This window comes from Xenia sp. Carnegie-2017, unplaced genomic scaffold, assembly GCF_021976095.1.
Source record: "Xenia sp. Carnegie-2017 unplaced genomic scaffold, XeniaSp_v1 HiC_scaffold_25, whole genome shotgun sequence".
Classification (NCBI taxonomy): Eukaryota; Metazoa; Cnidaria; class Anthozoa; order Malacalcyonacea; family Xeniidae; genus Xenia; species Xenia sp. Carnegie-2017.
Window position 1 is genome coordinate 3765926 of NW_025813488.1, and position 12369 is coordinate 3778294.

Consider the following 12369-nt stretch of genomic DNA (forward strand, 5'->3'; position numbering starts at 1 on the left):
GAATTTCTCCTCCACAAAGTTTTACAATTTAACTGTTTCTAATAAGATAACCAACCCCTAGCGGTAGATGAAGGAAGAAGTAGGAAGAGAGTAGTTATATGATCATTACATGAAGTTCAACACAGCATTCTTTAAAGATTAGAAGATAGAACAGTAGAAGTTGCTCAAGAGAAACTTTATTGATTTTTAAAGCTTAGATGTTTGTCATTAATGGAAGAAAACGCCACAAAACGTAAGTAAGAATATTTTTCTTTTATACTGCGCTATTTTGTACTTAAATACAACGAAGCAAAGGCTTTAATATCAAATAAAAAATTTGTTATTGTTCAAAATGGCGGTAAAGTTGGCATGTGCGTTGTTTCAAAAATCGTTTTTCAAGACTTAACGAAATTAATATTGCGTTGCTTTGGCTCGTTTAACCAAATATCTTAAAAATAAGGCACCAGTATTTAAAAGCCTGCCAAAGTCAGTATATTTATACATATAAATTTATACAAAATATTAAGTTTATTTGAAAAAGTTTTTCTTGATATTTGTCATCATAAGGTATGTACAATGGTTGTCAAGAGACAATGTTGACATTATTGTTAAAGCCACAAACCTCATCATATTGAGTTTGTGCTGTTCCTTTACATGTCTTCTCAGTGACCATTAAATGGATAGACAAACTTTATCAATTTGATTTTTTGATTACTAATATAAAAAAATTGATCTAATATATGTTTTATTATACAAATATCTTGGATAACCTCTTCATTATGATTTATCACGCCATTTTATAATATAATTGATGTCATCAATCATTAGAAAGGCCAGCTTAACTGAAATTGCTTGTAGAACCAATATAATTCCACAAATAATACCAGCATACAAACCATGTTTCTTCAACCATTGTTCAAGTGCATCAATGCAACCAGTTGTGTAGATTCGTAATTCTCTCTGCCCTTGAGTAATATGGTCTGTGAATACACCAAAACCACATTTTCTGTTAAGCATGTCAACCTTACAGCAGGAATGTGGTACAGAACAAAAACTGTTGCTCATTCCTGACTTCATCACTTTGTATTTGAACTGCAGTTATAATATGGATTTAGGTTCCAGTTAATAGGTTGATTTGATCCACAACATTTTAATTCGCTTTGAATGTAATCCATCAAAGCTTTAAGATCAGGATCATCTTGGTATTTTTTTATAGCTTCTTGAAAAATGTCATTTACTTTACTTTTTACTTTATCTCTTGCGAAATAAGCAGTTAGACCCAAAGCCAACTGTATAATAATAAGTAGCATTATAGATGAATAAAAAAAGCGCAATAAGCATTTGTTTTCTCTTAAAGCGCCAAGAGATCCACAAAATGACACGACAAAAACTATAATTCCTGTCGTCAATATGATGACCGCTGGATCCAATAATATTCCATTGAATTGACCCTTTAATTTTCCCTTTTCTTGCAAGGCAATGATACCAATTGTGGAAATAAATGCTCCACAAAGTAAAAAAAACATGTTTTCAAAAAACATTGTATACTTAACACAACGCGAAGTGCGCAATTTATTGACAGAATGTTCACTATTTGTATTTCTTGTCGCTTGTCTTCGTCGTTCGTCATTTGTCCTCGGCGACACTTGAACACGTCTTAAAGTCATTTCGAAATTTTAAAACTCCTTATAATTTTCTAACGGGAGAAATTCGAACCATCTTTATAGACATAACTGCCTCACTACCTTCGAATCTACGCTAAGTTTCTAATATGAATTCCTAGGTGTTCTGTTTCTCCTCGGCCCAGTAAGGAATGTGGACGTTGTGCACCGGATATAGACGTTGTCATGACAGCAGGTCCACAAACTTGGGTGGGTGGGCGGCATAAATAACAATGAAATTTTATTATTTATTTCGTTGCTTTGGAAACCATTTACTTTCGTTAATTTCATTTTAAATTTACAAAATATACGTATTCCAACTGTAGGATATACAAGTAGATACGAAATCAAGCACTTTACAGACTGGAAATTCTGTATTTAGTGCTCAAAAAACAGACATTCAATAGTGGCTTTCGACTTTATGAACTTATAAATACTTTAATTTTAATTTCTCTTAAAACACACCATCATAAACTCTTACGAAATTCATCGATATTGGTTCTTACGTCATCGTCATGACAAATTTTGTTAATGTTGATAATAAATTTATAACAAGGCTTAAAGAAGATAAAAAGATACATGCATGAGAAAGACGACTTACCTTCGAAAGTGATTGCTTATCGAACGTTTGTTTAAAATATTTCAATTAAATTAATCATACAAGACTATACTCGTTGACAGTAAGATAAAATATGTATTTGATGTTTGCTATGAAAGATACATTAAATGTTTCCTTGTTTCGTTTTATGTTGCTATCAACAATATATTTGTGTAACATTTTTGATTTATCGTTATATTGCCCAACATTTTTTTTATAATGAAGAACAATGAAATAGCCGTTATCAAAAAATCTATGATAAAAAGTGCGTAAGTTGTAGTGAAATTTTAGCAAACGTAAATTTATAAGTATTTCAGTTTTCAAGTAACGAAGTCGACCAATGAGTATATCGTGCACTAGTACAGAAAAAATCGCTATAAACATTACTCACTAAGTATATAATAAATAATTGGTAATTATTTTTTTCATTGAAAACATTAACAATTTTTATCTGGCTTATTACCAATATTGCCCCCAATTTCAACTGCTTTTTTCAAACTCAGCGGTTAGTTCGACAGACTGCAAGGCACTATTGGGCAGCGGTAAATCCATGACCTCCACCAGACAGTACTATATTGGACAACAGTTAGCTCCATGGTCTCCAGACAGTGTTCTCTTCATTTGCATTACTTATTGAATTATTTTCAGCAGAGTTGCGATGAATGTTTTCAAGTCGCCAGGTAGAATTTGATGTATGATTGCAATGTTTTGGCTTAGCTTTATTACTATATGTTATTGTAGCAGTTGAAAATCCTGCTTCTTTTTTAAATTGCCCTAGAGATGTTAACTTTGATTGTTTAAAAGGATTGAATGCATGAGAAGTGGGTTGTATTGAGAGTTTATCATTTACCAATTCACTTGATTGAGGTATATGACTATATAATGACGTGTGTGGTTCATTTAGAATTGTCGAAGTTGTTGATGAATTGAAAAATATTTCTTTTGAAGACGAAGGTTCATTGGTGATAACTGTTGCAGGCATTTGGTACATTGGTAGATTGTATTGTTTTGTGTGTTGAATAGTTTGATGGTTACTGAATACAGCATGACAAGTGTTTGAGAGATGTGTAAGAAGTCTATTACGGACTTTAAGTTGTAAATCAGGTGTATCCATAAGATATTTGTTGATTTCCATAGCGCTGTGATTGAAACCTGCTCTGTAATGAGCCAAAGCAACAGGATCTGTTATGCTTGATGCTAAAGAAAAGGAAATTATACTAAACAGATAATCTCCAATGGATGTCTAGTTATGAAACAATTTGTGTCATCACTTATCTCTATCATTTTTTTATTTAACAAAGATCTTTCTATTGCCACGGATGTAAGCTGTTAAAATGTTCATGACAATAGAGGTCAAGTTCAAATGTTCTTTGTACTATGAACAATTATGTTTTTGCACAAAATTCTTTTGAGCATTTGCCCAATTGCCGGCTTTTGTTGTTGGTAAAAACGATTTTCGAAAAATGTCGTACTGGTGCCACTCCGACTGAATAAAAAAATATTTGAAAATTTCTTCGTTGTGGTAATTAATTATGTTGTGCAAGTGAAATAATAGAAAAGACAGTAATCTTGTTTTAATCTGTAAATTAAACTAATTAAAAGAAAATGTTTTTACCTTTTACTTGTTGCATTCGGATGGATTTTAAATACTGCACGGTCATTTCTAGTATGTCAGCTTTTTCTAACTTTGAGCAGCAAGCCGTCTAAATGTCATTTATAGCCATAAGTTAGTCTCACATGTTTTATTGAGTTGTTGGAGTTATTGTAGAAGGAAACTAAAACAAACGATTTTATGCAGAAATTTAGTGTCTAACAGCAGGCGATAAATTCTTTAACAAGTGCTTTGTCAACAATTTATGCATCTAACTGCTGCATAAATTACATTTGCCAAATGAAATTGTATACTTTGCAATAAGCTCAGCTTGAATTTTTTGATATTATGTTGATTTGTTTTTAAAGTACCATCCTATGAATTCCTTTTCATGAGAAGTAATTGGATTACGAGATTCATAAATTTAATTTTCGTGAGCCAAATTTTTCTTGACTGTCTTATCCCATCACAAATGTAGTTGACAATTTTTTTAATTATTCTTCTAGTAAAACGAAGATATGAAAGAAGAACAGTTTGGAGGCTATAAATCTATCTATTTAAAGAAATCCAACCGACTTAACGTTTCCTCTTCTATACAAACACAAGGTTGGTAATTGTTATATAAACCATTGGATAAGGTCATTGATTTAACTTCACTTACAAAATCAACATGGTACTAATCCTGCTGCATAAACACCGTAAATAAATAAAAAGATAAATCATTGATGAATCAATTTATGATCATCGCCAATGATCAGACATGTACAAAACTGAAGTAATCACGCATTGAATTTATCCATCTCACTCCATACAACCGTATTACTACAACATAACATAACTTACATCTCTTTTCCTTGATTCTAAAAGCAAATTTTTCAGTTCGTTCAAACTGTTATTTATTCTCTCGCGTCTTCTTTTTTCCATAACTGGTTTGGACGACTATAAATACAAAAATGCACGAATTTAAATACTTCAAGTATTGTGACAGAAATCTATTATATGTTATTGATTTCAAAAATCATCACTATCACTGAAATGCACCCCCCGGCCATTCAAAGCTTAAGCAATGTATATATATGAACGATTTACCATGGATGCATGTCATATATCTTTATAGTTTTTGTATCATTGTTGATTTTGTATTATTTAGGCTGTAAAGTATTTCATATAAAAGCAATCAATTATATGTAGTTACATAAAAATTATACGAATTGATAATTGGATATGTAGGTACTAGATTTTAATATTTCGCTTATTTGTGTCCTCAATATGAATCTTGTGTGCATAATTATAATGTCCTTAAGTGAGAAACGTGTTGAAAAAACTCCAATTATATAACATTATCTTACAAGTGCATGGCATGGACAATATTTAAAATTCTGAAAGTCTATCGTCAAGTGATAAAAATACTTTCAAAATGATAATTGGTAAAGTAATCGCACTTTTAAGTAAATATGATAGGATTCAAAGCGAGATACCAAAGAATATAACATTGTATAGTGTTTTTGAAATGTCGACAAAAAACTTTTTCGTCGTAAATTTCTGATTGTTTGTCGGTTTCTGTGCAATATACGTATTATATAGCTTTTCATAGATCGTATGAATAATATAAACACAAGTTATTTTGCAAGTAATTATATGCTAGCTTATTTCTATCCAAACGTGAACCCAAGCGATTTATCATTAACTATAACCCGATAATTTCATTTTTACTTTTCCTTCGTTTATGAAAACCTTTTTAAGTAATTTGTTTTAACATGAAAGTAACATACCATCATGTTCTTATGTTTTACCTTTCTTTTTGACGACATTGTATTGCGACGATTCATCTCGTCTGTCTTGTTCTTGTTCGCACCACTGACACCCATGACATTGTTGTCTCTGTGTATACAACAAATCGAGGCGTATATTTGACATGGAAAGTCTGTCTTTGTTTCCTCGCTTGTATCGCGCGCGCTTAAATGGTCACGGGAGCTTGCGCTCTCTATAACTGTACTTGTATAATCGTGGGAAAACGCGCGCTACTTGGACAACCTGGGCACGAGGACATGCACGAATTGCAGTGAGGCACGCGCTAGCGCAAGTCCTATGTCTTGTCTTCGCGTGCCATTGATGTGTTAGTTTTTTAAACTTTGGCATATTTGATATAAATGGTAATCTAAGTAGCTATGTGAACTTTATATTTTACTAAAAATAACCAACAAAGTTTTGCAACAAACTATGGTGTTTGTTTCATCGTTTGAACGGTTTTTGTACCAGGAGACCTTCTTGTAAACAGCAAACTGTTTATAACATGAAAATTATCATTCACTTTTTACATAAATATCATTTTGTTGCCATTGAATTGACGCTCTTTATACATCATACTTTTAATTGAACTCATCGTCGTTATTCTTTATTTATTAACTGATATGAACATATATTACCTGACTTAGTTTAGAAGCAATGTTATTTGTAGTCTCATGTTGTCTTTCACAAGTAACTTTATTAAATGCATATAGAATCAAATTCTGAACTATCTTGTTCAAACAGAAGAACAACATCTCTATAGTTTTACTATCGCTGACTTTTATGTTTTACTTTAAAGAAATGTACAACATTGAATCCTACTGAGATAATGATCTTCATTTTAGAACAAACATCTTACCGTGAACTGTACCAGAAGATCTGGCCAACTTAAAAACGCTGAAAATACAAATACATTCTTTAAAGATCTAAGGTAGCTTTCTTTTCTTTGTCGCTTTTTTAATTACACAAGTGATTTTGTAACACGTTTTGACCCGTTCCAGCCTAATAGCGCTAATAATGTTAAAACACGACGTTCTGATGCCTAATTATACAAAGGAAATATGTACATGTTTTGAAATTATTGCTTCAAGGCAATTTAAACTAAAAATACTTTTTTATTGTGCAAAAGAATTTTCCTTATGAAAGGTATTTGATGCTTGTGTTTTGTTAAAAAAAATTTAGTAAAGAATTGCTGTTTGCAACGTGAAATCATTTTATTAATAAGTTACTCCTGCGTCTCAGTATTTTTAAAGAAAATCGAAACTTCGTACATGTATCACTTGTTTAAATATACCATGAAAAACGATAGACTTTTGAAATGAGAATTTTGTACATGTCATGTTTATGTTGTCTATGATATGTGTCAGCAATGGATGTGATCTTAGCTGAGGAGAGGGGGGGTGTTTGATTTTTGATGGTCAACTTTAAATGTCAATATTTGCATTCCAATGTAGGCACATAACATAAATGTAAATGTCTCGCTTAAGTTAACAATTCATTCTGTGTTAAAATTGCTATCTTTTCGAATGTTGATTTTGTCGTGTAATCTTTGTCCAAACTTTATAAAGCCATCATTGTTCAGGAGAAATTCGATGATAAATTCGTTAGACATTAATGGCTGTAATTAAAAATTTAAAAGGAACAGGTCTGGGCATGTCTTGGTTTATGGTAGACATTTAAAATTTAGACATGCAATATTTGTATAGAAAATTGGACGAAAATATTTGACGCATGCGCACGCGTACATAAATGAACTAAAATTTTTATTTTATCAGCACGAATGTGTGTGTGTGTGTTTGCATGTCGGTGTTATACAAAAACTTTTATCAAATACTTGAAACAATTGCCCTTTATTGTATGCAGCCTCCAAACGCAGCAAAATGTAGTTATTTTATGTTTTTACTTTTAACCAATACCAAACATTGGCATAGATTAGCGCAAGGTGGGGTCGGGTGGAAAACTGAAAACTAACCAAATTTTTTAGTATTGTGTCTAGTGTTTTGCAAAAAGAAAGAAGATTGTGCCGTGATCAGTACGCTGTTTCGTGATATTAATTTGCGCAAAGTGTCTGATTTGAGCGCTCGCAATAAAAATTTAATGACTTTACTCATATGCACTCAAAGTACCATTGTCATTAAAGTGAAGTTATTTTGAGAGTTTGCTTATGTACTTTAGATTGGTTACTTTTTAGTGATGTTTTTATGATAAAACATTTTATTATGTTTCATTCGTTTATCGAATATTATTTTTAAAGCTTAACATATGCTGTGATATATTGCTTGTTGTAAGTTGGGGTGTTTTGTTCACATGACCTTATTACTAAAAGTTACATCTTTAACACAGAATCAAGTTCTTATAAAACTAACGTTTCAAAATTTTATTCTTATCAAATGAGAGATAACAACATAACTACGGTCGCAGTCTCATAGAAATTGGTGAAACATTTCAATAATATTCCATTTGTCTTTTTAGCAATTTGTTGTTTGCCTAAAGTTGAGATTTAAAGTCTGCGTATGTATTCAAAATAAATAGTTCCGCGTCATTCTTCTTCAAATGTTAATCGACCGGGACCATGATTTTTCATGAAACGTCTAAAGACAAGTACAAAGGAAGGTTAGATAAAATACATTTACAAGTGAATTGATCCTGTGTTAGTTTGGTTTTTTTTTACCTATAAGATTTGTATTTATTGTTTTGGGCCAATTTTTCTTTCATTTCCTCTTCTTTTTCTGTTTGATACTCCTGAAAATTAATGTCGTAATTAATAGCAATGAAATGTTAAATTGCAACAATTCCGTAAATGTCCGTAACCTTACCGTTAAATTTTCTGCGATCCATAATTCTCTTTCTATAAGTTCGCTCTTTTCATGTGAACCTAACATCTTTATGTAAAACAAATTTATTTAGTAAGACTTTGAACTAATGCATTAAGCATGCTTAAGAGAAAGCAGTTCTTATATAGTTTATCTTGTACGACTATGGTTTTAGTTTACCTCCCATTGTGATTGAGATAGTTTCAGTTGTTTCCTCGTTAAGTAAGATTTTTCGTCGTCGCCATATTCTTCACGTTTGATGTTGAATTTCCAAATCCAGCGAATTCTGAATACGATATACTGTGCCAAAAAATATGGACTGTACAGAAAAAATATACACATTGCAGTAAGTTAAGTTGACTTATTGGGGTGTATAAATTCTGACATTTTGCCAGCCATTTTTTATATATGTGTAGCTTTTAGATTTGTATGATGTAGCGTTGCTTACTATCACTAATTGAAAATGGATGACTTGATGTACAATTTAGTTTACCAAACAAATTTTTTAAGCACTGGAGAACTTTTAAAACAAATTTTTTGTTTACAGTCATTGGTTGTTCCCACTCATCAGTAATAAAAGTTTTCAAAGATATGATGCATAAAATTACATTTAATTTCATGTGATTCATTCAGCTATTCATAAATGTTTTTTTCTTACCTAAATATAATTTGTATCCATAGAACCTGAAGAAGTGACGGACGACTATAGCCTCCTCTGTTTATATGTAAGTAAAAAATGTGTTTATTTGAGTCTTTTATAAAGAAATGAATTGTATTTAAGGCATGCAAATTATAAATTCACCTTATGTCAACATTTTTCTCAACTACACCTCTCAATATATTATCTTCTTCTTCCTTTACTTCTTCCTTAAATCACAAGGAGTACATGAGTTTACAATAGGATACATCTCTACATAACATGAGATTTTTCTGTCTACTTTGGGTCTCTTCTTCTTTTTAATGCCATTCAATAAACCTTCTTGAATTGCAATGCTCATAGCCTACATGTGAAAAATTGTCAATAAAAAATCTTAAGCCAATGTTGGGATTATAAAGAATATTCTTTTCTGATGTTTTTTACTTTGTTTCTATACTTAGGCTCCTTAAGGGCATAGGATACTGCCTGGTTATACCGTTGCCAACCATGGAGATACTGGTTCATGTAATAAAAAGAAATAAAAAATGGTAAGGAATAAAAATTATCTTGCATAATTACTTTGAAAGGCCATGATCACATTAACCATGGTCAAATCAATTTGAAACTTGCAAAAAGTTTTTCTCACAAAATAACTTACCTGAAGAACGCTTACTACGGTAATTGTGATTGCAATTACAATGCGAACATCAACCTGAGGGGAAACTCGACGTTTGTAATATCTGTAGTAGTTATAATAAGCCTCCTCTACAATGTGAAACAATAAAAATCAAGCTAAAGTTCATGATAAATATATTGAGTCCTGCTCAACATAGGTATGTTTAGGGTAAGGTTTTGTATCATTTCGTGAAAACTCGCCACTAGGAAAAGCATTGAATGATTATGCATGCTTTGTTGTTATTTACTTACTTGTCTTTGTCATTTTCTAACGACAACTATTTTATTAAATATAGTCCTACTGTGAAAAGTATGTGGGCAATAGTACATTTAAACAAAGCCTTACCAAGCTGTTTATATTTCTTATTACCTGGATGATCTAACATATAGTCATAGTCCTTTCGTTGCTCGTCATCTTTCAATATCTGGATATTTGATAAGAAAATTGTTTATAACACAACATAACATAATTTTAAATATTATCACAAATTATGATATGCATCATCAAGATGTTTTCAATGATTAACCTCAACAGCTGTTGCAATCAAACGGAATTTCTCTTCTGCATCCACTCCCTGTTGAACAAAAATAAAAAGTAATAAACAAACCATCAATAAATTGTGAAACCCTTTTTACTACTTTTACATACTTTATACACATCAGGATGGTATTTCTTTGCTAGTTTTCTGTATGCCTTAGCAATTTCATTCTATAAATGCATAAAAGTTAAATGATTTAGATGTTTAGCAGTCATTTTGACATGTTATATTTTACAAGAATACCGGTAAAATACTTCAGTTTTCTAGCAGAAAGGAACTTAACTTATTAGCAAAATAATGTTTAAAGTAAATGGTTTGAACCTGGGAGTATCATTTCATGTTTGTAAATGTAGATCGTCCAGGTTGGTATAGTCCTGAGAAGAACTGTTTTGACTCTGAAGATGACTACCGCTAAGGCTGTCAAAACATCAGTCAACAACAACAAAAACAGTCCTTCTCAGGACTTTATTAACTTGGACGATCTACATTTACAAATTAATGTTTGTTAATAAATATTAGCAAAATTTGTGTTTTTGCTTTATATGATTTAGTAGAGCATAAAATTAAGTGAAAAGTGAATACAGTGATGTAATACACATATTTTACTGTAAGAAACAATGTAAGGTACAAAGTAAGGAAAAGTCAATATGTAAGAAAGTGTTTGTTAAAATCTGAAATCAATATTTGTCTGCTATTCATTGATTTGAAATCAAATGAAAATATGAGCTAATTGGTTTTACAAAATGGCTTAGTTGCATTTTTGAACCTTTTTGGCATCTCTTTTCACTCCAAGAACTAAAAAGGAAGAAATAAGAGATAGCAAAACTTAGTTTCCCAAGTGAAACTTTTTCAATTTACTCATTCTCTTTAAATCGCGCGCGATTTGAGGAGATTTTGCGAGACAACAGGGAAATTAAACAATTCTATTGGCTTATCACAACGGTAAATAAGATTCGTGCGGGATTTATATTGCAAATAATAATACGAAAAGCAGGAAAGCATTCAAAGCAACGTGTACTTAACATGAATTTATAATTAGTTTAAATCCTGACTCTGCCTTCATTTTCAACATGTTGAATTTAATTTTTTAACCCACCGTCATAACAGTTTTCATTTCCACAGTATAATCCGTCAAAAAAAGCAGAAGCTATATTAAGTATCGACAAAAATACTAATACGCTGAGGCATTGGTCCTTTCGCGATCTCATCTTGAAGTTGTCTGTAAGAGATACGCGCCCGCATTGAGAGTCAGTCAGAGGTAAAAGTACTTCATTAAGTATGTCAATGTAATTGCCAAATCACACATTCTTCATTGATTCCCATATCATGGAGGACGCCACGAAATTGAGTTTCTGATACAGTACAGGTAAAGCATGAAGGTGGACATAAAGGTAGACATAAAGATAGACACTAAGGTAGACATAAAAGAATTGTAACGGTAATTATAATTTTAATCCATAGAAAGCGTTAAATTAAATATTGTGCAAATTTAGCATTGAATCATCACTAAAGATTCTTACAAATTTAAGAATTATGGAAAACACAGACAGACAATGAATCATTAACAAATAAAAATAAAATTTAAGGAGAAACTAATTTACAATAAAACATTTGAGCATTTAGGAATGAAAAGTGATAATGCAGTTTAATGAAGCAAGTCAAACGTTGTAACCTCATAAATTTATATAAAAGAATGATAGTTAGCCAATGAAGTTGACTTAAAACATACACCTTTTGAATAATTTAATGAAAAACATGTGTTTGTGAATCGAAAAGCATGTATTGGATACAATGTTTAGATTGGATGGTTCACATATTTCTTTTTTATAATAAGTAGTAGTTAACCTTTTCATTTGTGTTTATTTATAGATGTCAAAGTTCAGTTTGGTGTTTTATGTTTACAAATGAGTTGTTTACTTTAGTGTTTGAATATTTTGAATTTTTGTTGTTGAAAGGGAAGAGTTGGAGTGACAAGTTGTGCATCAGCAGTTTTTGGTTACACAAAATTTTTAATTACGATCATGTAAAAGTGGTTGAAATGATTGGAATTGTTGGATGTTTGTGTATAGCTATCTAAAATAACTATTC

At 31.2% G+C, this 12369-nt stretch overlaps 3 protein-coding genes and 1 long non-coding RNA gene across 8 annotated transcripts; 1 reads left to right on the forward strand and 3 right to left on the reverse strand.

The window, feature by feature from the left end:
* Window positions 1-52: 52 nt before the first annotated feature.
* LOC124452621 lies at window positions 53-9876 on the forward strand. 5 transcript variants are annotated; one of them, XR_006950819.1, is made up of 6 exons: window positions 2856-2918; window positions 3143-3223; window positions 4336-4435; window positions 6463-6548; window positions 9112-9155; window positions 9529-9876. It is a non-coding gene; the product is annotated as an uncharacterized LOC124452621 (long non-coding RNA). The 5 variants fall into 5 exon arrangements; XR_006950821.1 differs by lacking the exons at window positions 2856-2918; window positions 3143-3223 and adding an exon at window positions 53-236; XR_006950820.1 differs by lacking the exons at window positions 2856-2918; window positions 3143-3223 and adding an exon at window positions 53-232.
* On the reverse strand, window positions 234-1802 carry LOC124452616 (tetraspanin-14-like). The gene has a single exon (XM_047003201.1). The coding sequence runs from the start codon at window positions 1644-1646 to the stop codon at window positions 1056-1058; it is 591 nt and encodes a 196-aa protein (XP_046859157.1). The 5' UTR covers window positions 1647-1802; the 3' UTR covers window positions 234-1055.
* LOC124452607 (transcription factor HES-1-B-like) lies at window positions 2315-6649 on the reverse strand. Its single transcript, XM_047003192.1, has 5 exons — window positions 6477-6649; window positions 5623-5710; window positions 4673-4768; window positions 3854-3941; window positions 2315-3435 (listed from the first exon to the last, which is right to left on the reverse strand). The coding sequence occupies exons 2-5, from the start codon at window positions 5695-5697 to the stop codon at window positions 2825-2827; spliced, it is 870 nt and encodes a 289-aa protein (XP_046859148.1). The 5' UTR covers window positions 5698-5710; window positions 6477-6649; the 3' UTR covers window positions 2315-2824.
* Window positions 7980-11619, reverse strand: LOC124452605 (dnaJ homolog subfamily C member 25-like). The gene is made up of 15 exons (XM_047003189.1): window positions 11586-11619; window positions 11378-11500; window positions 11048-11076; window positions 10392-10451; window positions 10270-10317; window positions 10113-10167; window positions 9726-9832; window positions 9512-9583; window positions 9369-9431; window positions 9233-9297; window positions 9089-9145; window positions 8611-8749; window positions 8434-8499; window positions 8289-8359; window positions 7980-8208 (listed from the first exon to the last, which is right to left on the reverse strand). The coding sequence occupies exons 1-15, from the start codon at window positions 11602-11604 to the stop codon at window positions 8157-8159; spliced, it is 1026 nt and encodes a 341-aa protein (XP_046859145.1). The 5' UTR covers window positions 11605-11619; the 3' UTR covers window positions 7980-8156.
* Window positions 11620-12369: the final 750 nt, after the last annotated feature.